Source organism: Pipistrellus kuhlii, unplaced genomic scaffold, assembly GCF_014108245.1.
Source record: "Pipistrellus kuhlii isolate mPipKuh1 unplaced genomic scaffold, mPipKuh1.p scaffold_m20_p_7, whole genome shotgun sequence".
NCBI lineage: Eukaryota > Metazoa > Chordata > Mammalia > Chiroptera > Vespertilionidae > Pipistrellus > Pipistrellus kuhlii.
The window spans coordinates 43871931-43895872 of record NW_023425573.1 but is presented as its reverse complement, the minus strand read 5'-3'; the positions used below and the strand labels follow the sequence as shown (position 1 = coordinate 43895872).

Here is a 23942-nt window from a genome sequence, read left to right as displayed (position 1 = left end):
CCTCCCTGGTCCCAATCATGCACCAGTGGGATTCCTCAGCTTGGCCTGCACCCTCTCACAATCCAGGACCCTCAGGGGATGTTGGAGAGTTGGTTTCAGTCTAATCCTGCAGGCCAGGCAAAGGACCCCACTGGTGCATGAATTCATGCACAGGGCCTCTAATATGTCTATAAAAGTGCCTTCTCTAACATGATCCTCACTATACAGTGGGTCCTCAGCATACCATATCTGTGCATGCTACCTATTTGTCCTCTTTGTACAGGGACTTTCTGCTCTGATGACTTCTGTTTTCATGTCAGAACTGAGTTGTCTTCTCTTTTCATTGGATTCTGGGATTTGGAGGTTTTTTTTGTGTGTTTTTTCTGTAACCTCTAATATTTTGCTTTTTTTGTTTGTTTGTTTTTGTTTTTTTGGTGTGTGTGTGTGTGTGTGTTTTTTTTACTAGAGATAATTGAACAGGAAACCTGTGTAAACTTTTCCAAATGAAAGATATAATTCAAAAAGTATATCTTCATAATTTATTTTCATAATTGATACAGTCAACTCTAAAAATAACTTTAAAAAATAGCCTGCATATTCAGGTGATAATATTCAGGTATCATGTAAACATGTTTGAATGCTTCAATAACTTCTGGTGGGAAAAGTACATACAGGATAGTTGTATAGATATATGTTTATTTGTTAATCTCCAGATCATAATTGGTAACTGAGGATGTTGTTAAATGGCTTGTTTCAACTATAAAAATTGGATTTTCTACTTACTAAAATAATTTATTGGGAGCATTCCCAAACTACTATAAAATATCTTTAATGTGCTAAACCACTGGCAAATGATAGCTTAGGATGGTACAATAAATCTCATTTAAATCTATAAAAATAATTGGAAATAAAGCTACAGTTTTTATAATAACCCATCTCCTATTGGAAATTATTTTTAAAACAAAAACAATAAAATATTATACTAATTTTAGGTTTATACCATACATAAATAGCTTATACAACCTAAACACCTTAGGCTTCACTGAAAAACAAAACAAAACATGTTTCTTTATCATGAATAACCTCATATGTGATTTATAACCTCATATGTGGGAATAATGTTGACCTAGTGCAGAAATTGTGTTATTTAATGCACAATGTTCCCTACCCTACTGATGTTTTGAAACAGTCAGGGGCATCTTTTCCCCACTCTTAATAGAACATCCTGAACAATAAAAGAAGAATTTAATACTAATGTGGAAAATTGTCAGAAGTGCCATATTTAGTGCAAGCAGGGTCTTATTTAACATGCCCAAGAGCTACTGTGCCTCTGACAATATTGAATCAAATGTTTTATTTTGATAATATCTTTCAAATGTCCTCAGGGCCCCATCTCAAGGGAGGAAGGACAGAACCCAGGGTCTGAGTCTGCAAAGTAGTTGCTGGCTGTGATTTTAGGTACGGATGTCCACAGAGAGTTAACTGGGCCAGTATCTTTTTCATTGGGATTGTTATTGTTTTCATTAGTGTAATAATTACAGTTTCATAAATTTCGAGTGTCCATTCGTTTATTATCTTTTCCCCTTAAGCCCTTTTATTTTTTGAGCATACTTTTGTGGAGGCATTTTATTTCTTTTATGAAACACATCTCTGATGTTTTAGCACACATGTTAAAGTAAACTATATATCTGAATATCTAAGTAACTTAGTTATCTAAATGTATTTTTCCTAAGTATAACATATAATCAAAATGCCCAAAATAATAATATAGAGCTAAACACCTATAGGTCAGAATAGACTAGAATGTAATTATTTTATCCCTCAAATCTTTCAAATGGTCATTGTATTTTATCTAAAATACATGAATATGATTGAGTATTAACTCATATGAAATGATTGGTTATGTTTACTAGCTATTATATGCAATTTATAATCTTTCTTAGATACTACCTATAGTTTGTTGGGAAAAAATACCTAATTGAAGAAAAACTCCTCCCAAAACTTTCCTTATATTCTTTCATATTACAGAAATCATTTTTTTCTTAGAAGTATTTAGCCTGAATTCAAAAAGTGGAAACCATCAGTCAGACCATAACCATAAGGAGATTGCTAGAGAATTTGAGTGTGCATTTCTAATTGCAAGAAGTCATTCCTACTTACTCTACATTCTTTGTCCAGTCTGGAGGGTTACTCAAGGTCATAAATACACAGTTGGTCAAAATAGTGCACATGATAAGCATGCTGAATAAAGTAGATTAGTTAAGGAATAAATGCTAGTATATTATCATGATCCAAATCACACAAATATCACAAATGCAAATTACCTGTGAAATTAAGCTTATTAGTTTAAAAACAATGAAAAAAATAATAAGAAACTTCAAAGCCTGTCATATATTCTTATCCACTGTTTTGAAAATTTTATATCATTTCCTCATAAAGCTGAATTTAATAGAAAGAGATTTCTATTTGAGATAAGTGGGAAATTCTGCATTCCAATCAGTTATGTGAAATTACACTGTAAGAGGAAAAAACTTATTTAGTGAGTTTACAGTATAACACAACTGTAAAAGTTGTAGTTCAGATATAATTCAAAATATCCAGTACAGACAAAATATTAATAAATATAATATAAATACCCTAAGAATGGATAGGCCACTACAGTCAAGGATTACACTGATTGAGAATTCTACTGAGATGAAGTACTCTAGTAGTCTTATAGTGACTAAACAGATAAACACTATTTTGAGAGCTTCCTGGGAATTAGTGTGTTAATTTCTCTTAAGACCTCAGTCCAGATTTCACTCTAAGAAAGCTTATGATTATTTTTAAGTGAATCTTTTGTTTTTTAGGAACTTAGTTATCTACAAGTATTTATATACTTTTAGTATTATATCATGGGAAGAGAGAATTTAAATGTACCTCAAAGGGTTATCAGTCCTATTTGCCCTATTTCTAGGATAACCAGTCTTTTGTCTCTTTGATTTTATATAAATCTACTTTGAATCTGTCTGTATGAAATGCCTATTCTTGAAACTTCCTCAGAAGAGCACATTTCTATTTTATCATTACTTGTTTGAAAATCTTATTGAAATCCACACTTTTCTGTCATTTTACATATACTTTTAAAAATATATATTTTAATTAATTTCAGAGAAGAAGGAGAGGGAGAAAGAAATAAAAACATCAACGATGAGAGAGAATCATTGATTGGCTGCCTCCTATACGCCCACAACCCAGCATGTGCCTTTGTCTGGAATCAAACCTGGGACTCTTCATTCCTCAGGCAGAAGCTCTATCCCCTGAGGGAGGGAGGGAGGGAGGAGGGAGGGAAGAAACAAAGAGTCCGGCCTAGTATAGCTCAACTAGCGTTGTTCCATAATTCAGTTCCTGGTCAGGGCACATGTCAGGTTTCATGTTCAATCCCTAGTAAGGGGCTTACAGGAGATAGCCAATAGATGTTTCTCTCTCATTGATGTTTCCTCTTTCTCTACCCCTCTTCCTTCCTCTCTCTCTAAAATCCATTAAAAAACATATTTTAAAAAAAAAAGGAAGGAGGAAGGGACAGCCAGACCCAGATGGTAAAGATACAGAGCCAATTAAGGTAAAAGAAGTTTGACAATTTAGTAATATAGGTTATAATACAACTAGAGGCCCAGTGCATGAAATTCGTGCACTGGTGGGAGGGTGTTCCTCAGCCCAGCCTGCACCCTCTCCAATCTGGGACACCTCAGGCAATGTCCACAGGGATTGAGTCTAAACCAGCAGTCAGACATCCCTCTCCCAACCGCTTGCCTGCCTGCCAGCCTGATCAATGCCTAACTGCTCCCCTGCCATCCCAACTGCCCCCAACTGCAGGCCATCTTGTACAAGAGTATGACAGTCAATTTGCATATTAATTCTTTATTATATAGAATATACTATGTTTCTTGAGCAATACTTATATATGGTCTAATTGAGGTTAAAAAAAAGTGTTGTTTCTATTGCACAGTGTAATTCACTTATATATTTGCTATCATAATTGCAATTTTACTTTTGTTAACATTCTATAATCCACTAGTCATTCTAGAATAGTCATTCTATAATACAATAATAATTGTATAATACAAGTCATTTTATAATATAATATATAAATAGAATAGTCATTTTATACTTTTTTAAGTAGCAGAAAATTAATGAGAACAACAGATTAAAGCACAATATAAAAAAGCAACCACTAGAAGTATTATTTAGACAATTCACATAAAAAGGATATGAATGTACCAAAATCTTAATAGCAATTTTTCTAACAGGGTTTAGTGGAGTTAAAATATACAAGGCAGAGGTGGCACTGAATCGGAAAATTGCCTTCCCTTTATTCAATACTATAAAAGTCTGAAAAAGAAAATGTGAGAAAAATTAATAGGTTAGACATGCAGCTTATTTGAAGAGCTTACACACATGACAACTTTTTAACCTGATTCTTTGTTCAAACTTGTTTGTTTAAACCAGTTGGTATAGCATAACAAAAAAATCATGGTAAATGTCTATCCCCTAAAATAACTTACAGCTACAAATAAAAATATTTTTAACATTATCTAATCTGTCTCTAAGGTTCCAACTTTATGATACAAATTAATATCCAACACAAAATGTTTACCAAGTTATAATGTAACTTAGCAGACTCCAATTCTATTTAAAGTTTACCATCTGTCACAGCTTTGGGAACTTTTCAGTTTATTCTGTACATGTTGCTATTAAAATAATCTTTTATAAATATTTTAATTACCTAAAGTCTCTTACCTCCAATGTTTATGACGACTCCTTATTTTCCCTATGGTAGTTGTTCTACTTTAAAATGTCAAAACCTGGTTTTGATGATTCTATAGATCTGCTGGTAACGGAAGGAACAACTACATTGAAAATTAGGGTGAAGTGCGTCATTTTGAAGGGAACTCTATAGCTAAAAGCCTATCATCTGAAGCCTCTAATTATCAATTTAGCATTGAAGCTGCGTTACCAGTGATTACCTACCATATCTCTCTAGAATTATCTTTCATTTTTTTTTCCTTCACAGCAACTCTGCTTCAGCCAATTCAACCCACTTGTCAATCCCACTCACAACCTGTCAGCTTCTCCCTTTGACTCTGAAAAAGGGTGTCACAGGATCTTAGAGGAAAGAGGACCCTGAGAGGCCATCTCTGCAAACTTCCTCCCATTTCAGGTCCATAACAGACTTGACAGTAAGGTCCCCCTACAATGCCTCACTACTATATCAAAGGTCCTTATTCTTGTCTCATATTAGAATATCCTGGGGTGACTTTAAATTACCAATATTCTGAAGGATGGGCACAGACATGGTATGTTTAAAAATTTCCTCAGAGGATTCTAATCTTCAGCCAGGGTTGAAAATCCCTACTCTCTGAGAATGTTCTCAGTTATCAAAGTCACCTCTTCCATCACATCTTCCCAAATAAACTATGATGTCTTCTGATCACTCCCTAATTGTTTTCTTCACCGGTTAAGTCTTGGTATGTTAATTTGCACACTTCGGCATGTTGCTTGTAATTATAGTTTAGTAGCAATTTACATGTAGGGTTCTTTCCACTGAGGGCTAGGTCAGAAGTTATAAACCGCTGAGCATAAAGAGTATGCAATCTTTTTTTCCTCCACACTTTTCACAGTATTTAGTAGTGCTATTTGTAAATAAATACTTGTTTAATTAAATGTGGGTTTACCTTTAATATGCCATTTACCCCTATATATTAATTTATTTAATAATATGTTTTTACCCTTTAACCAATGTCTATATCTATATAATCATGTTCACTGACAACATGCCCTGTTTGAATAGGTGGTCAGAAACATTGTGAATATAAAGGGCAGAGAACCCCATTTCTCTATACAAGCCCTTTTATATTTAAGACCATGGAGCCAACCATTACCTAACCAACCATTTTTTTTCCTGAATGGCATTCTATAAATGTGAACAATTCTATGAAGAGAGCAAGAAAGTTGTTCTTTATTAGCATTGAGATTATCCAGAAGGGACAGTGGACATGGGAAGATTGCCCTTAAAGCACAAATGCATTAAAAGATTTTCTTGAATTCACAGGATTAGATCATCTAATGTTATAGTCAAACAATCTGGATCCATTTAGGCAGTCGATGACAGCAATAACATGTAAAGCTCAGATAATTCAAGATGCATTTGATTATGCTTTTTTTGAAGCAACTTCCCTGAAAAGCAATTGCCACTTGAAACATTAGGAGATTTTGTTTTGAAAAAAAAAAATCCAAATGCAAAGCGAATGAAAGCAAACTGTTCATTTATACATGGACTCCTACACTCTTCCTGTGAGATTAATTTGTGTGGCACTAATGGGATTAAAACAGACATGCCAAGGGTATCTTCATTGAATTTGCAGGTTCTAGAACAGAGCAGGCCTTTAGAACAAAAAGTATGTGTAAAAAAAGGCCAGTTTATTTCTGCAAAACAACATCTAACACAAAAGAACCTTTTTTTTCTGAGAAGTGAGGAATGAGATACTAATATCCTGAACAGGAGACAAGAAAGACATTTGAAATGTGGCTCTGATGTTATTGAGAGATGTAAAAGCTGAGAAGTCTTGATAAGATGAGAGATAATTAGAGGAGGAGTAAATAGTGTCAGTTCCAAAAGCTGGTCTTCAAGTAATGATAAGTAAGGAGGTGACTTGAAAAATATAATAACAGTATATTACTACTTGAGTAATGATTATTATAAGTGGAAGTACGTTAAGCTGGTCCTTGTCTGCTCTTTTTTTCCAAGTAAACACCCATGTTATGTAGCTTTGCTAACATTTTGACTACTTGGTGCAAGAATAAGCTTTACATCTATGAGTAGGAAGGTCCACATCAATCAGAGAATTTTTTTAAAAAAGTTATACAACCAATTTTTAAATATTGTATTACATTAATAAATACCATGTAGCGTTTGCTTAATGGTTAAGAGCTCCAGGCCCGGAGCCTCACTCACTGCCTGAGTTCAAATCCTGAATTCACCACTTATAATGTGAGATCTTGGGTAAGTTACTTAACGACTCTGCACTTCTCATCGGTAAAATGACACTAACGTCAGACCTACCCCACTGGCTCTTTTAGTATCAAATGAGTTACGTCTGAGTTCTACTCACAGTGCCTGACAGAGTATGTGCACAACAAATGTTAGCTATTATTGTTATCTCTGTCACTGTTCTTAAGTTACTCCTTGGTCAACTTAAATGCCATTAAAAGACATTGTGATGTTGCTTATCTGTTTAGGTTAGCTGTGTAAATGTATCTTTAATGGCAGCAAACAGTTACATAATGCTTTACCAATTTAAAAAGCCTTTCACCTGCATCATTTCATAATTAACATAATTTTCCTGTCGTATCTTAAAATACCAGAACTTCTCCATTAACTTCTTAAATTACTTGCACCTTTAGATATCATAAACTACTTTTTCTTCAATAGCACCTCAAACTTCATCTTTATAGATATTTCAGAAGGAAAGCAGTGCAGCCAACAGTAATGAGAAAACAGTCTCTCAAGATGGGTCCTGGCCACTATGGACAAATCAAGGTCCAAACCTGGTTCTCAGGCAGGAGGCAATAAAAGCTGACTTTGTTAGCACACAGGGAACAATTCAGTCTCCAAGCGGCAGACTCACACTAACCAAGTTTTAAAGCCTAACATACGAAATCATAATACCAACCCACTTATTTACGATGAGATATATTGCTTTCACATGGACTGAAATAACTGCAAAAGCATAACTAGCACAATCTTTGTTTTTAAGCAGATCTATGGAAAGACAAATTATAAGAAGGTTTTTGCTGAGGTTGGAGCCTTAAAAAACCCACTTAATAAATGATTCAGAATTCTTAGCATCTTTGTTAGGTAGCCCACTGTACCTCCCCTACAATGAAATGTCCTTCATTTGAGGAGATAAATGCTTTCAGGATACTACTAAATATCTGTCTCCCTTAGAAAATGCTAATGTTAATCTCCAGTGTTCTCTCCCCACCCTCCATTTATCTTACCATTTCCCTTGCTTAAAGATACGTCCTGTCTTTAAGTTGCAAATGCATTGAATCATGTCAAAGTAAGTGACACTCCGTCTCTTTGCAAATATATCCTTTTCATAGGAGAACTGTCTACTTGTTCCTTGGGGGATGTCTCACTCTCATCATCATGCGTAATAATCCAGCAACTAAATTTCAAAATTTCTATAGAAACGTGCTGGAATAAATTACTTTTTTAGGAATATATTACTATATTTTCCATGCCACCTTCTATGAAACTAGTTTAAAAGGAAGAATTTAATTTAATTTTGTGTGGTGGCTTTAAATAAAGCATTCTAAAACTTGCGGCTCAAAATGTGTCCCATGTACAAGCAGCATGAGACTCACTTGGGATCTCTGGTCCCACCCCAGGTCTATGGAATCAGAATCTGTATTTAACAAGATCCTCGGGTGATAAGTACTAGTATGCCATCTGCTTAGGTATGTCAACATTAACAGATGCTTTGCTTTGCTAATGCCAGTTTAATTCTATCTCAGTTGCTGTGACATTGTAGACATGAACCATCTCTTCACTTTTCTCCCCTGGAGCCCAATCTTGACTTTATTTCTGATAAGCATTTCTGCTTCGTATAGAATCAAATTTGAACAGAATGTGGTGTGGGATGTATATGAGCCTGAGAAAAGTCCATTAATGTTAAGTGTTTAATAAAAGACTAAACTTTGGAAGCATAACTGAACGTTCAGAAGTAAGAAATCAACACTCACTTTCTTACTGATGTAGTACGGGTCCAGGTCCTCCAGGGGCTCTGACACCATCTCAGGAGGGATATCTCCATAAATAAACGGGAGGTTTTTTCCAGCTTCCAAGTCACCATTTGGCTTTGGTTTGTTCTCGTCATCATTGTCTTGTTCTCTCTTGGGGTTCTTGGCTTTCTCTTCTGCAGCACGTTTTTCAATAGCAGCAAGGGATTCTCTAGTGAAAAGGCGGAAGCTCTCAGGTCCCGGGGGTACCAGCAGTGCCTGTGCCATCTTTTCATCCTGCACATTTAATCACGTTTAGCTTCTTGCATAAGAATTGCCTGTTAACAAACAAAAATGAATGAGAATTAGGAAAGCAAATGAATGAGAGGGATTAAGAAAATCATCCAAGATGTTATTTAATGTTCCTTCCAGTAATGTTTTAAAAGTAGCACACCACAAATTTTTAATTTGGAAACATCATAATTCAATCTAAAGTTTTCAATAAGCCAATTTCTAGAAGTCTATTGAAACTCTGTTCTGAGCCAAAATATAGTAGTATACTTTTGGTAAAAAGAGTAATGCTTGTCAATAAAATACTTCAGGACTCATATTTCTCTCACCTCTCCTTTTATCACATCTTACTCTCCAAATAAAGACATTAAAGAAAGACAATATTATAGACTGACTCATAGAAGCTCAGGATAGAACAGAAGTTTTGCATAACCCAGCCCTGTGCTAGTCATCAGCATCATTGATCACTGGTTCTCCAGGGAAGGTCTGACCAGCAGCAGGTACAGGGAAGTCAAGACTTTGCTTCTTTTTTGGCTTTCCTTTCGGATCCTTCTGGGACATCTTCTGAGACAGTGCAGAATATGGCAGAGGAATGGGGGAAGGTAGGTTTACAGTTGTTCTTATGGAAAATAATACAATCCTATATAATAAAACCCTAATATGCAAATAGACCGAATGATGGAACTACCAGTCACTATGACACACACTGATGACCAGGGAGCAGATGCTCAACACAGGAGCTGCCCCTTGCTGGTCAGTGTGCTCCCACCAGGGAAGTGCCACTCAGACAGAAGCCAGGCTCACGGCTGGCAAGCACAGTGATGGTGGCAGGAGCCTCTCTTGCCTCTGCTGCAGGTGGCCGGTAAGGAGTGAGGAGTCCTGGACTGTTAGAGCACCAGACTGCAAGAGGGATGTCTGACTGCTGGCTTAGGCCCTATCCCTGAAGGAAATTGGGCCTAAGCCAGCAGGCAGACATCCCCTGAGGGGTCCCACACTAAGAGAGGGTGCAGACTAGGCTGAGGGACCCTCTTCCCCGCGAGTGCAGAAATTTCATGCATCAGGCCTCTAGCAAACCTATATAATAAAAAGGTAATATGCAAATTGACCATCATGGCAGAATGACTGAAAACGACCACCAGGGTGCAGATGCTCAATGCAGGAGCTGCCCCCTGTAGTCAGTGTGCTCCCACAGGGGGCGCTCTGCTCAGCCACAAGCCAGACTAAGGGCTGCGAGCACAGACGTCTGGCAGGAGCCTCTCCTGCCTCCTTGGCAGCACTAAGCTGGCAGATGGACATCCTCTGAGGGCTCCAAGGCTGCAAGAGGGCACAGGCTGGGCTGAAGGACACCCCCACCCCCGCCCCGAGTGCATGAATTTTTGTGCACAGGCCTCTAGTTAATAAGTAATAACACTGCATTTTGCATACTCAGAACTGTGATTCTACTTTTATCCAACCCTGTATATTTATTTCATTTTCTAATCTGATGCTCTTTAACTATTCTAAGACAATTTTCAGATGCTTCCTGAATCTTTCATTTGGTGTAGTAGTTAAAAGCATGGAATATGGCCTTACTGGCATGTCTCAATGGTTGAGCATTGACCTATAAACCCAGAGGCCATGGTTTGATTTCCTGTCAGGACACCTGCCTGGTTGCAGGCTTAATCCCCAATGTTGGGTATGCATGAGGCAGTCGATCAATGATTCTCTCTCATAATTGATATTTCTATCTCTCTTTCCCTCTTCCTTCCTCTCTGAAATCAATTTAAAAAATTAAAACACATGGAATATGGAGTTAGAACCCTTTGTTCTAAACACTGGCTCTGTCACTTGTGAGCTACATGACTTTGTAAAATGTAACCGTCAGTGCTTCAGCCTTCAGCCATAAAAAGGGATAAGAGAACTGACCTCCAAGGTTATTGTAAGGAATAAATAAAAGAATTTACATTAAGTGTTTAGAATAGTTTCTGGAATTAGTAAACACTATTTTAGTGTCAGTGATCGTAATCTAATGATCCTCAGTTCCTCCAGCTATTACTCCTGTTTGGTTTCAAGCATTTTTACAATTTGAGTCACTTTTTAAAGTAAGGTCTTGATTTGCTGGGACCACAACTGACCACAGAGCTCCAGGAATGGGCTGGAAAGTGAAGAGCACAGGGTGGAAGGGGGTGTTCACACATGCCTACCACCTGGCTGGGAGAGGAAAGAGAGACGGCAGACATGTGGAGTCACCTTGCTCAGTTTCCCAGGGAAGGAGGAAAAATTCTATCTTCTGGAAATGTGACAATACTGTCCAAAATACAAGAAATCAGCTACATAAGTTTTGAATCATAAGTTAATAGTTACTTTGGATTGTGCCAAAAAATCACATTTTAAAAGTCAAGATAGAAAACAGAAACAATAACCACAAAATATGAGTGCATCAGTCATCTTGTAGAATGATCTAAAACCACGGCATCAAAGTAGTCATCCAAGTCATCTGTCACATTTTCCCTGTCCCCGACCTCCCACCTAGCCCTTGCCTAGTCTGCACTAGTCTGGTCTCCATAGTCATTTATCTATCCCCCAGTGGCTTTCATATTGTTAGCAGTTTGTTGCATATCCAGAAACTCTTGATCCTATAGTAACATAAGAAAAATTGTATAGTTTTATATCATTTTTTAGTTTAAATTTGGATTAAACTAAATTCTGTTCTAATGACAAAAAATGATTTTAATAGCTGTTCTTTTTAAATGAAATTTGTATTTATAATATGACATTATTATATTCCTTGCTACTACAAAGGCATAAAATATTAGATTTGTCAAAAATCGTGTCATTTTCCCCACTAGGTCTGAAAAAGACCTTCTGATTTGAGGCAGAGTAGGGTTGTTTTGTGATTTTTTTTTTTTTTTTTGTACTTCATTAAGTGGTATGTGAATGCAAATCAGAAGGTTTGAGAATAGTTCTTCTGTTTTATTCAAAAATAGTCAACTATTAATATACAGCAGAATCAGTGTTTTCTTCTATATCATGTCAGTTTTGATGGGCACATAATTGATCCAGCTCGAGGCTGTGTGGAATAATCACAGCTTTTATACTTTTGAGTATGGAAGGAGTTTGCCCTTAACTGCAAGTCTTAGATACCCAAAGATCGTGATTCTCTCATCGCCTGTCATGTATTGAATGGGTAAGTTATTCTCAAATGCTCAATGAAAATGGAACAGCATGGCAAACCTGTCTTAAGAAGTTTCTATGAAACATGGTAGCTTTCTTAGGGGAAAAGAAAGGCTGCTTTTGTATTTGAGCTCATAATGATTGTGGTTTCTTTATCAACAATGGAATGGAAAACATGTAGCAATCAGAATGAGAGATCTTGGTTAGCACTGAGTATGTCACTAACAGTTTGCCTGTGTCATTTAACCTTCCTCAACCTCAGTGTCATTGAAGTGCTTTATTGTATATGTGATAGCACTTTGCCACAAGAAATACTCATTTAGGAATCCAAGATGGCTGCACAGGTAAACACCTAACAGCAGCCACACACAACAATTTCAATAAAATACAACTAAAATATGAAATGGACATTACCCAGAACTACAGGAAAGTCGACCAACTGGAAATCCTACAACGAGAAGCAAGGAGAAAACCAGAAGGAAGAGCAGAGGAGCTGTAAAAGCCTAAGGTATGGAGACATGTTGCGCGTGGAGAGGACGGAGCCGGAAAGGAGGGGTGGCTGAGTGCCTGGCTGGCATTCCCTAGCAGGAAGGAGATAAAAGCTCCAGACTGTGCTGAACCCCAGACCCAACAGTGATGAGCCCCAGTTCTAGGCCAGACCCTGGGGACCCAGGCGCATACAGAGGAAGCTGGGCTGTAAGGCGGAAACCCAGGGAAGCGGCGAAAGGAGGTCCTGGAGGCGCGCACATTGTGCACAGAGAAGGGACGGTTGGCTGTGCAGTGGGATTGCCCTGGCGGGAAGGAGACAAAAGCTCCAGACTGCTCTGAACCCCATGTCCAATCCCACTTCCAACTGAACTGAACCCCAGTTCTGGGCTCAATGGGGGAGAGACTAGACTGTTTGGTAGCAGGCAAAACTCGAGGGCACCTCACTCTCAGAGGTGCTTGCAGCGAGTACCGAAGGACCCTGAAAAACACTGAGACTCAGGAGCCGCATAGGGCAGGCTGATGGAAGCCAAGGCTGTAGGTTCCACCCCGAAACTCTGCCCCATCCAAGCTGAACACAGAGACTTTTAAAGCTACCAACTCAAGGAAGCTGCAAAAATGCCGAGGCAAGAAAATAGATCACAAATGAAAGGAATGGAGGACAAAAAGCGACTGGATATAGAGTTCAAAACCACGCTTATAAGGTTGTTCAAGACTTTCCTAGACCTATGAGGATATGAAAAGGGATCAATAAGAATCAAAAAGAAATAATAAGGAATCAACAAGAAATAAAGAATACATTGTCTAAAATAAAAAATATTATACAGAGTCCTAAAAACAGAATGGAAGATCACAAGAATCAAGTCAAAGATTTGGAACATAAAGAGGCAGAAGACACTCCTCTGCAGAAGCAAGAAGGCAAGAGAATCCAGAAAGTTGAAGATAATGTAAGAAACCTCTGGGACAACTTCAAGCGAACCAACATCAGAATTATGGGGGTCCCAGAAAATGAGAGAGAGCAAGATATCGAAAACATACTGAAAGAAATAGTGACAGAAAACTTCCCCCACTTGGTGAAAGAATTAGACTTACTAGTCCAGGAAGCATACAGAACCCCAAACAAAAGGAATCCAAAGAAGACCACACCAAGACAAATCATAATCAAAATTCCAAGAGCAAAAGACAAAGAGAGAATATTAGAAGCATCAAGAGCAAAGCAGGTAGTTACCTATAAAGGAGCACCTAAATGATTGTCAGATGATTTCTCAACAGAAACCATGCAGGCCAGACGGGATAGCAAGAAATATTCAAGGTGATGAATAGTAAGAACCTACAGCCAAAAATAATCTACCCAGCAAAGCTATCACTCAGAATCGAAGGCCAGATAAAGAGCTTCACTAATAAAAAAAAACTAAAGGAATTCATCACCACCAAACCAGAATTATATGAATTGCTGAAGGAGGTTCTTTTGGAAGAGAAAGTAAATAAAGATAAAAACTATGAACAACAAATATGTAACTACCAACAAGAGAATCTAAAATCCAAGGAAATTAAAAAAAAATCTGATGAACAATATTAACTGTTGAATATAATAGAATCAGAGGTATGGAAGGGGAATGAACTGACAATTCTCAGGGGAAAGGGGAGAGGGGGTTGTGGGAAGAGACTGAACATAAACTGTGCACCTATGGATGAGGACAATGGGGGATGGGGAAAAGGCAGAGAGGGTGGGGTGGGAACCTGGTGGAGGAGAGCAATGTGGGGGAGGGGGGGAAGAGGAACATTTGTAATAATATGAACAATAAAGATTTATTTTAAAAAATACTCATTTAATTGGACTCTCCTGGCTGCTAAGTTTTAAAATGAAATTAGGCTAAAAACATTTAATGTGGAAATCTTTCAATAATCTTTGGAGATGACTCTGATTTCTTTGAAATGTTATAGAACAAGGACCATCACAAAATCATGAATATTTATTTAAAAAGTAAATAGTTCTGTACCTTCATGTTCACTTATCAAGGCTAGAATAAAGAATCTGAGTCTTGGTCAAAAGGAAGCAAAGAAGTCTCTTTGAAATTCCTATACTCTTGTCTCTTACATCCTGAGAAGCCAACCAGTACCCAACTCAGCTTTTCCTCTGAAAGGGGAACTATTTTGATAGGCAGAGACTGGGAGAAGAGTTTCTGGTGGCCCCACCTGCAGCTTTGCTGTTTAGAAACCTCTCCTAGTTCTTTGGAAGTTCTATTTTTAATTTTAATTCTAGTTTAAAATTTTTTCTTCTCTTTTGTTCCTTGTGATCTTATTATACAAAACTCTTACATAATTTTATATTCCTAATAGAGCAGACTTTTAAAAATTAATTCCTGCCAATGACTTGGTGTGGAATATATATTATTAATGAATATATGTGCATTATAATTTATTAAAATACATCAAATTTAATATTCCAAATTTTCTCCAGAACTGTCCTTACAAGGACAAAAAAGATAAGAATAAAAAAGATCTGAGATGATCTCTTAGATTAACACTAGTGTCTTTATGTGGGAATGTGTGTGAGTCAAGCAAAAGCATCCTTCTGTTAATTAATAAAAGGATTGTGGTTCAAATTATCCTGTTATGGGGATGAACCACAGAAGTTCAAACCTGGAAGGGAATTAGGATAATTCAGGGAATATTTATTGAAAGACTACTGTGCATTAGTACTGTGCTTGGAGTACATACCTGTGGTCCCTGCCTTTAGGGGGCTGGCCGTCTCTTGGGAGAGACAGGTATTTATGCAAATGATTATAATGCAATTATATATAGCTGGCTATTTCTGCGCTCCATAAAAAGGAACAATTTCTTCTGCCAAGGGAAGGAAAGGAAGGAGGGGTGTGGTTCATGCAAGTTTCTCTGAGGAAGGGATAGTGAGGTAGGTTTTATAGACTATTTGGGATATGACCAGTTAGATGTGGTGATACTAGTTGAGGGAGGGTTAGTAGAAAGGCCTATCTGTAGAGACATCTAAGCAAGAAGACAGCATGTTCATGGATCTAGAAATAACAAAGAGCACAGAGAGTTGGGAGGTACTATAAGAAGTTTATTATGCATGGAGACTAACCTGCCCAAAAGGGAGTGGGAAGAGGAAGGGCTAGAAAGTTAGGCAGGATATAGATCACTAAAGGTCTTGTACAGCACACTAAGGTAAGCCAGGGATGGGGAGTGGCATGATCAATTTGAAGATTAGAAAGATGGTAGCAGTTTGAAGTGTAGACAAATAGGAACTAACCTTAGAAGAAACGGTTTTCTAAAGTTTGATTTCAGGATCCTTTTATACCCTTAAAATCATTGGTTACCTCAAAGAGCTTTTGTTTATGGGGGGACTTATCTACCCATGTTTACCATATTCAAAATTAAAAGAAAAATTTATAAATGTTTATTAACTTAATAGTAAACTATTGTATGTTTATATATACTAGTAAAACAAATGTTTAGTGACAATAACTATATTAACCCAAATGAAAAGAATTGAGTGAGAATGAATTTGTTTTACATTTAGGCAAATCTCCTCATTGTCTAGCTTAGGGGTGTCGAACTCAATCAGAGAAGGGGCCAAAATCTAAAATCCAGCCTAAATCGCGGGCCGAATGGTTTACTGAACAGTCATAAACTGTCATTGTGATGGAAACGCAGCGGAGTGCAGTGATGACAGCGCGGTGCGGGCCACATTGCAAGGCCTGGCGGGACGGATTTGGCCCACGGGCCTTGTGTTTGACACATGTGGTCTAGCTTAATGAAATATAGCTAGATTCTTTTAAAATATCGGTCTAGTAATAATTAATGTCGTTTTTAAACATTCGTTTAAAATCTTGCTTGGAGTTGACTTGTATTGACATAACCTTCAAACACATGGTATCTACAGAACGTGTGAAGTGCAATTAACAAGTTTTGCTTGAAAAAGTTTGTGTTTGGTTTGGTTTTTGTTGCAAAACTAGGGCTAAGAAGATGGCAGATGAAGAGCATATTCAGCACTGCATGCTTTACGAGTTCCAATTAGGAAGAAAAGCAAGTGAGGCTGCAAAAAACATCTGTAGTGCTCTTGGTCAAGATGCAGTTAGTGCCAGAAAATGCCAGCGTTGGTCGCGAGGGAAATTTTTCGTTAGATGACAAGAGTGGTCGAGGCCGTGTGTCCAATTTTGATCAAGAAGCTCTTCAAGCTCTTTTGGTGCAAAATCCTCAAATTATCCAACAAGAGCTTGCGACAACTTTAAATTGTTCACAAAAAACAATTTCCAATCAATTGTGTGCACTTGGCAAAGTCCAAAAGTTTGGAAAATGGGTTCCTCATGAGTTGACCGACAACAACCGTCATCAAAGAGTCACAATTTGCAGTTCGCTCCTCTCTCGTCAAAACCGTTTGCCGTTTTTAGAGCAAATTGTTACTGGAGATGAAAAATGGGTGCTGTATGTTAATTTGAAAAGGCGGCCTCAATGGTTGGACAAAAATGAGGCTCCGCAGCCCACGCCAAAACCTGACTTGCATGCAAAAAAAGTGATGTTGTGTGTTAGGTGGAATTTTAAAGGAATTCTTCATTATGAACTTTTACCATCTACCCAAACCATTACAAGTGCAGTGTATAGTGCCCAATTGGAAAGGTTAGCCCAAGCTTTAAGAGAAAAAGAACCCGCGCTGATTAATCGGAAGGGCATAATTCTTCACCACGATAACGCACGACCACATACTGCAAGACTCACTGCTGAAAAACTGAGCCAGTTGGAATGGGAAGTTCTCCCTCAACCTGCATATTCTCCTGATATTGCCCCTTCTGATTACCATTTGTTTTGTTCTTTGCAAAACTTTCTTCTTGAAAAAAAGTTTAATAATGAAGAATGCCTCAAAAATGCATTGACCGAATTTTTTGCATCAAAATCACAAGAATTTTACAACAGAGGGATTAAAATGCTTCCTGAGTGTTGGGCACAAGTAGTAGAAAACAATGGCAACTAAATTGTTGATTAAATTTTGTTGTATTGTTTAAATAAATTCGATTTAAAAAAGTATTAGGAAACGACATTAATTATTACTAGACCTAATATATATATTCTTATTTATTTCAGAGAGGAAGGGAGAGAGAGAGAGAGATGGAAAAATCAGTGATGGGACAGAATAATTGATCGACTGCCTCCTGCAGACCCTGTACTAGGGATCAAACCTGCAACCTAGGCATGTACCCTTTACCAGAATTGAACCTGGGATGCTTCAGTCCACAGGCCAATGCTCTATCCACTGAGCCAAACCAGCTAGGGCTAAAGCTAGATTTTTATATCTGTTTCTGAGTTCAATCTGTTGAGATATGCTGTTTTTATTAAAACAAATTAAGAAAATTCTCACATATAAATTATCATATATATATATATATATATATATATGGAAGAGGAGAATTTTAAGTTAATTGCCTTTTCAGGCAATTGTGATATTCTTCTTGGATAAACATTAAAACTACAAACGGCAGGTTTTTTTTTTTAATAATTAGTTTTAAAATGGAACCTGAACAGATACATGCAAAAAAATAAAATTAGACCACCAACTTACACCATATACAAAAATAAACTCAAAATCGATAAAGGAATTAAACGTAAGATAGAAAACCATAAAAATCTTAGAGGATTCCACAGGCAGCAAAATATCAGACATATACAAAGCAATTTCTACACCAATACAGCTCTTAGGGCAATGGAAACTAAAGAAAAGATAAACAAATGAGACTACATCAAAATAAAAAACCTCTGAATAGCAAAATAAACCATCAATAAAACAACAAGAAAGCCCACTGCATGGGAGAGCGTATTTGACAATGTTATCTCCGATAAGGGTTTAATCTCCAACACTTACAGGGAACTCATACAATTTAACAAAAGGAAGATAAACAACCCAATCAAAAAATAGGCAATGGACCTAAATAGATACTTTTTGAAAGAGGACATACAGAAAATCAAGAAACATCTGAAAACATGCTCAAAATCACTAATAATCTGAGAGATGCAAATTAAAATGACAATGAGGTACCATCTTATACTTGTCAGAATGGCTACCATCAACAAATCAACAAATGACATACAGAAAATCAAGAAACATCTGAAAACATGCTCAAAATCACTAATAATCTGAGAGATGCAAATTAAAATGACAATGGGGTACCATCTTATACTTGTCAGAATGGCTACCATCAACAAATCAACAAATGATAAGTGTGGGTGAGGATGTGGAGAAAAAGGAACCCTTGTGCGCTACTGGTGGGAATGCAGACTGGTGCAGCCACTGTGGAGAACAGTAGGAGTTCCTCAAAAAAAAAAAAAAAAAAAAAAAAAAAAAAAAGAAATTCCCATTTGACCCAGTGATCCCACTTCTAGGAATATATCCCAAGAAACTACAAACATCAATCAGAAAGGATATGTGCACCCCTATGTTCATAGCAGCACATTTTGCAATAGCTAAGATATGGAAACAGCCTAAGTGCCCATCAGCAAATGAGTGTATTAAAAAACTGTGGTACAGCTACACAGTGGAATTTATGCTGCTGTAAAAAGGAAGGTATTCCTACCACCTGCAACAGCATGATGCTAAATGAAATAAGACAGTTGGAGAAAGATAAAATATGACATGATCTCACGCATTTGTCAAATATATTGAACAAAATAAACTGATGAACAAAAATATATCCAGAGACAGAGAAGCATTGATCCAGACCATCAAATCTCAGAGGTAAGGTAGTGGAGGGTTGGGGAAAGGAGAAGAGATCAACCAAAGGACTTGTAAGCATACATACAAACATAACCAATGGACACAGACACTAGGGGGTAAGGAGACTAGTGGGGAGTGGAAAATGGGGGGGATCAGGACATATATATATAAAGAAACAGGGTCCCTCACATTCAAAATGATGGAAAGCTGGTCAGAACACCAGAAGTCAGTCCTGCAGTCAGTGTTGGGTTGGCACTGAGTGCCACTGGTGCGGGGATGGTGACCCAGCACTGACTGCTGAAGGGCTGCGGATCAGGCCTGGAGAGAGGCCTGAGAAGAGAGTCAGAGTCTGATCCCAGCCTTTGTGGCAGCTGTTCATCAGCTGTTGCCTCCCTTTTTCTCTTCAGGCTTTGCCAGCAGCCAGGCCTCTATTCTCTCTGGGCCTCCACGAGGGCTGCTGATCAGCCCTGCTTCTATGATCAGGCCCAGAGATAGGCCTGGAGATGCTGACTGGCATAGAAATCAACAAATCAGAATCAAATCTGAGTGAATTGCAAAGAGCCAATCACTGCCTAGGAGTTAGAGCTTTTGACCCTGACTGGCATAGAAACCGACAAATCAAAACCAAATCTGGGTGAATTGTGAAGAGCCAATGGCTGCCTAGGAGTTGGAGTTTTTGACACTGACTGGCATAGAAACTGACCAATCAGAACCAAATCTGGGTGAATTGTGAGGAGCCAATAGCTGCTGATGAGGTGAAGCCTTTGACACTGACTGGCATAGAAACTGACCAATCAGAACCAAATCTGGGTGAATTGTGAGGAGTCAAAGGCTGCCTAGGAGATAAGAGTTTTTGACACTGACTGGCATAGAAACTTACCAGTCAGAACCAAATCTGGATGAACTGTGAGGAGCCAATAGTTGCCTAGGAGGTGGAGCTTTTGATGCTGATTGGCATAGAAATCAACCAATCAGAACCTACTCTGGGTGAACTGTGAAGGAAGAACCTAAGGTGGGGGCTGAGGAGGTGTTTTAAGGGCAACAGCTGTTTGGTGTAAGGTGTAAGAAAGCAATTCAATTTTTTAATGATCAGTTTGGTAGTATAGTGGATATGGCTGGCTATCAGTCCAGATATAGTGATTATATGTGTGTTTTTTCTGCCAAGAGCATCTCATCCTACTGAAAAAGCTCCCTCCCCCCAATTTAAGCAATCCTATTTTATGTAATCTATCTATACTAGATAATACAAGGGATATATGCTAATTAGACCAGGTCGACCAGTCATCCTTCAGACATCCGACTTTTTCCAGACAAAGCCAATGGTAGGAGCCAAGTCAGAGGCAGTTAGGGGCAATCAGGCCAGCAGGGGAGGGCAGTTGGGGGTGATGAGGCAGTTAGGGGCAATCATGCTGGCAGGGGAGAGCAATTAGAGGCAAGATTAGGCTGGCAGGGGAGGGCAGTTAGGTGCAATTATGCTGGCAGGCAGAAGCAGGTAGGGGAAATCAGGCAGGCAGAGAGGTTAGAGGATATCAGGAAGGGAGGGGGGCAAGGTAGGGGCATTGGGCAAAGTAGGGATGATCAAGTCTGCAGGCATGTGAGTGTTAGGAGCCAGTTGTCCCAGATTGAGAGAGGGATGTCTGACTGTCAGTAGAGGGATTGGGCCTAAACCAGCAGTCATATGTCCCCCGAGGGGTCCCAGACTGAAGAAGGTGCAGGCCAGGCTGACTTTTGTGCACCAGGCCTCTAGTACTTTAATAAAGAAAAAATACAAAAATAAAATTAATAGAAAATGGAGCTTAAAGCTATATTAATGAACTTTAATTGATCTTGCCCTTTGTATGGATTTTATCCCATCTATAATAAATGAATAATCTAGACAATATTGGCACATTATTATGCATATTTTCCAAAGTTTGACAAATTTCATTATGTATCATTCAAAAACATTTGTTAATATCATCACTGAACTCACGAGAAAAGTGATAATGCGTTGGGAGGCTGTCAAGCTCCCAGGGGCAGGTAAAAGTTTTCCAAAACTCCAATTTCCACTTGAAAGCTCCAGTTTTCACTGTCAACAAATGCTGTCATTTGCTTTTCCTGGAGTGAAAGGCTTACCTTTTGTTCATTTTCTGAGAAAATATCTGCAACATACCTGTGTTTGAATAACCATAGTTTGTCAGTTCTGTTTTCAGTGAAAATGTGTTCTATGAAAAGATAGGAGTGGCTCATTCAGCTCCTGACTCACAATCAGACAAGTGCTTTTCCTTGAGGCAATCATGTGCTTCTGTATGTAGCAGAAATGCTTTCTGTATTCTTCCCATTTCATCATACAGAATATTAAAACTATGTGTTCTTTAGACTCGATATTGTTAATAAAGTTAGTAATAGGTACTGCTTCATCACTGATGTTCTTACGTGAACCGACATGTGGACTGCTTCAGTTCATTGCTGCTGCTTTGATTCTTGCTAAGCCTTTAGCAGCCCCCAGGACTTTGGCAGTTGAGTACAAATACCAAAATAGCAGGAAAAGGCATATGCCATCTTGGTATTATTAAGAAAATAATGTGGCCGAAACCGAGTTGGCTCAGTGGTAGAGCGTCGGTCTGCGGACTGAAAGGTCCCAGGTTCGATTCTGATCAAGGGCATGTACATTGGTTGCGGGCACATCCCCGGTAGGGAGTGTGCAAGAGGCAGCTGGTCGATGTTTCTCTCTCATCCACATTTCTAGCTCTCTATCTCTTTCCCTTCCTCCTCTCTGTAAAATATCAATAAAGTATATTAAAAAAAAAAAAAAAGAACAGTATTCAAGCTCTGGTTCTGCTATGTTTTAGCGGTGTGATCTTGGACAATTGTTTTTTATCTTTATACTTTTTAGGTGACCTAACTGCACACTATCTGCATTATTTGGAGATATTAATAGTGCATACTTTAGAGCTAATGCATATACTAGTAAGTGACAAAATGCACCTAGAGGGTAAGCACAGCGTCTAGAAAACAGTAGGTCAATAAGTCAGAGAGAAAACAAATCATGGCCAAAACTGTCTTCAAGGCAAAAGGAGAGAGAAAACCATTGAGATTTCGTGATGACTTGATTTGAGGGAGAGAGAAGGAAGAACTACAAGCTCATTCCCAGATTGTCATTAACCCAACAGAGAAGTGGAGGTTTGTAGGGCATGATAATAAATTCTGTTTTGGATTTATCTAATTTGAGATGCCTGTGAGACAACTGGGTGTCTAATTAGAATAGGGGTCTGAGACTTAGGAAAGCCATCTGGGCTGGGAAATATTAAGAAATCAATGGTTGAAACTGAAGCTAAGAATATGCATTACATCGTATAGGATAAAAATTGGAAAGATGAAGAGATAGGACTCCTGTGACTACCAATTTTTAAGGAGAGGGAACACAGAGGGTATTAGACAAAGAAGTCAGAGCATTTATATGGATGCCAAAGGAGGAATTTCCAAGATGCTAATTAAGAGGCATACATTGGATTTGACAGTTAGTCCAACTCCTTGACTTTAAAGTAAATGAGGTTCAGGCACAGAGAAGCTAAGTAATCTTCACTCAAATGTCTACTGACAAATAAAAATTATTTCTCTGAGACAAAGCATTTTCCACACATTCTATTCTTGACTGACTTCCTATTATACTTGGCATTTTTATTTTGAATCTTACAATTGTGTGATTTGATTGTAAAGACCTAAGCTGTATATAAATAACTACAGAAAAATAGTTATCATAGTTCAATTCTGTTTTCTAGGCCCACATATCTGTATGCTATGATGCTAACATACGCTTCTGAAACTATATGAAGCCATATTTGTTAATGAATCAGAATCTGAAAAAAATGGCACAGTAAATATTTGGGATATGCTGTGGCATCACTAGGGCAAAATGGAAGTTTGTTTTTATTTTATTTTATTATTATTGGTTATATAGACCACGAGTTCTCATCTTGTTGAATTTTCCATAATGTCAGTTTGGCAAATTGTATTGGCCTATTACCTGATAGTATCAACAGTCAATCTCTCTCTCTCTCTCTCTCTCTCTCTCTCTCTCTCTCTCTCAGTTTTGATGATTATGTTACAGACAAAATCAATTAGTTCTGGTCTATTACCATGGAAACAAATTTATGTCAGAGGCTGTAAATTTGCCATCTTCAAGGATGGAAAGTTGCTCTGTGTCTTACAACTTGAAAGATTAGGGGTGTTCTTGGTGCATAGAAGGTGAGTTGTCAGGAAAAGTCTGGGTCATTTACTGGGGCAAGGATGCTGTGTTTTCTTTGTATCTACAAAAGTGACTATTATAGGAAAAACACAATCTAAAAGACAGAATGAACCAATTAAAAAGGTTATTAATTTTTTCAAAAGGAATTTTCATTTTGGGTTCATGATTGTCAGGTATTAGTATTTAGCATATGTTCTCAGGTAGAATGTGACCAAAAGCATCATATATTACTGCAGGCATACAGAGAACACTCAGCACATTAGGACAACCATTAAACACACTTCCAAAGCAGAATTAAATACTATTTTCAATATTTCCAAA

The 23942-nt window shown here is 37.8% G+C and overlaps 1 protein-coding gene across 2 annotated transcripts in view; it reads right to left on the bottom strand.

Moving 5' to 3' along the window:
* Positions 1-23942, bottom strand: part of SCN3A (sodium voltage-gated channel alpha subunit 3) — a 119075-nt gene that overhangs the window by 74217 nt on the left and 20916 nt on the right. Inside the window, exons 3-5 of one of the 2 annotated variants that reach the window (XM_045575277.1) lie at positions 8767-9080; positions 4232-4350; positions 2140-2229 (exon numbers count right to left, since the gene is read on the bottom strand). In XM_045575277.1, coding sequence (XP_045431233.1) covers positions 2140-2229; positions 4232-4350; positions 8767-9030 — 473 coding nt within the window. In that variant the 5' untranslated portion in view covers positions 9031-9080. Of the gene's footprint in view, positions 1-2139; positions 2444-4231; positions 4351-8766; positions 9081-23942 lie in introns of those variants that run through there. The other variant, XM_045575276.1, reaches the window with a different exon arrangement.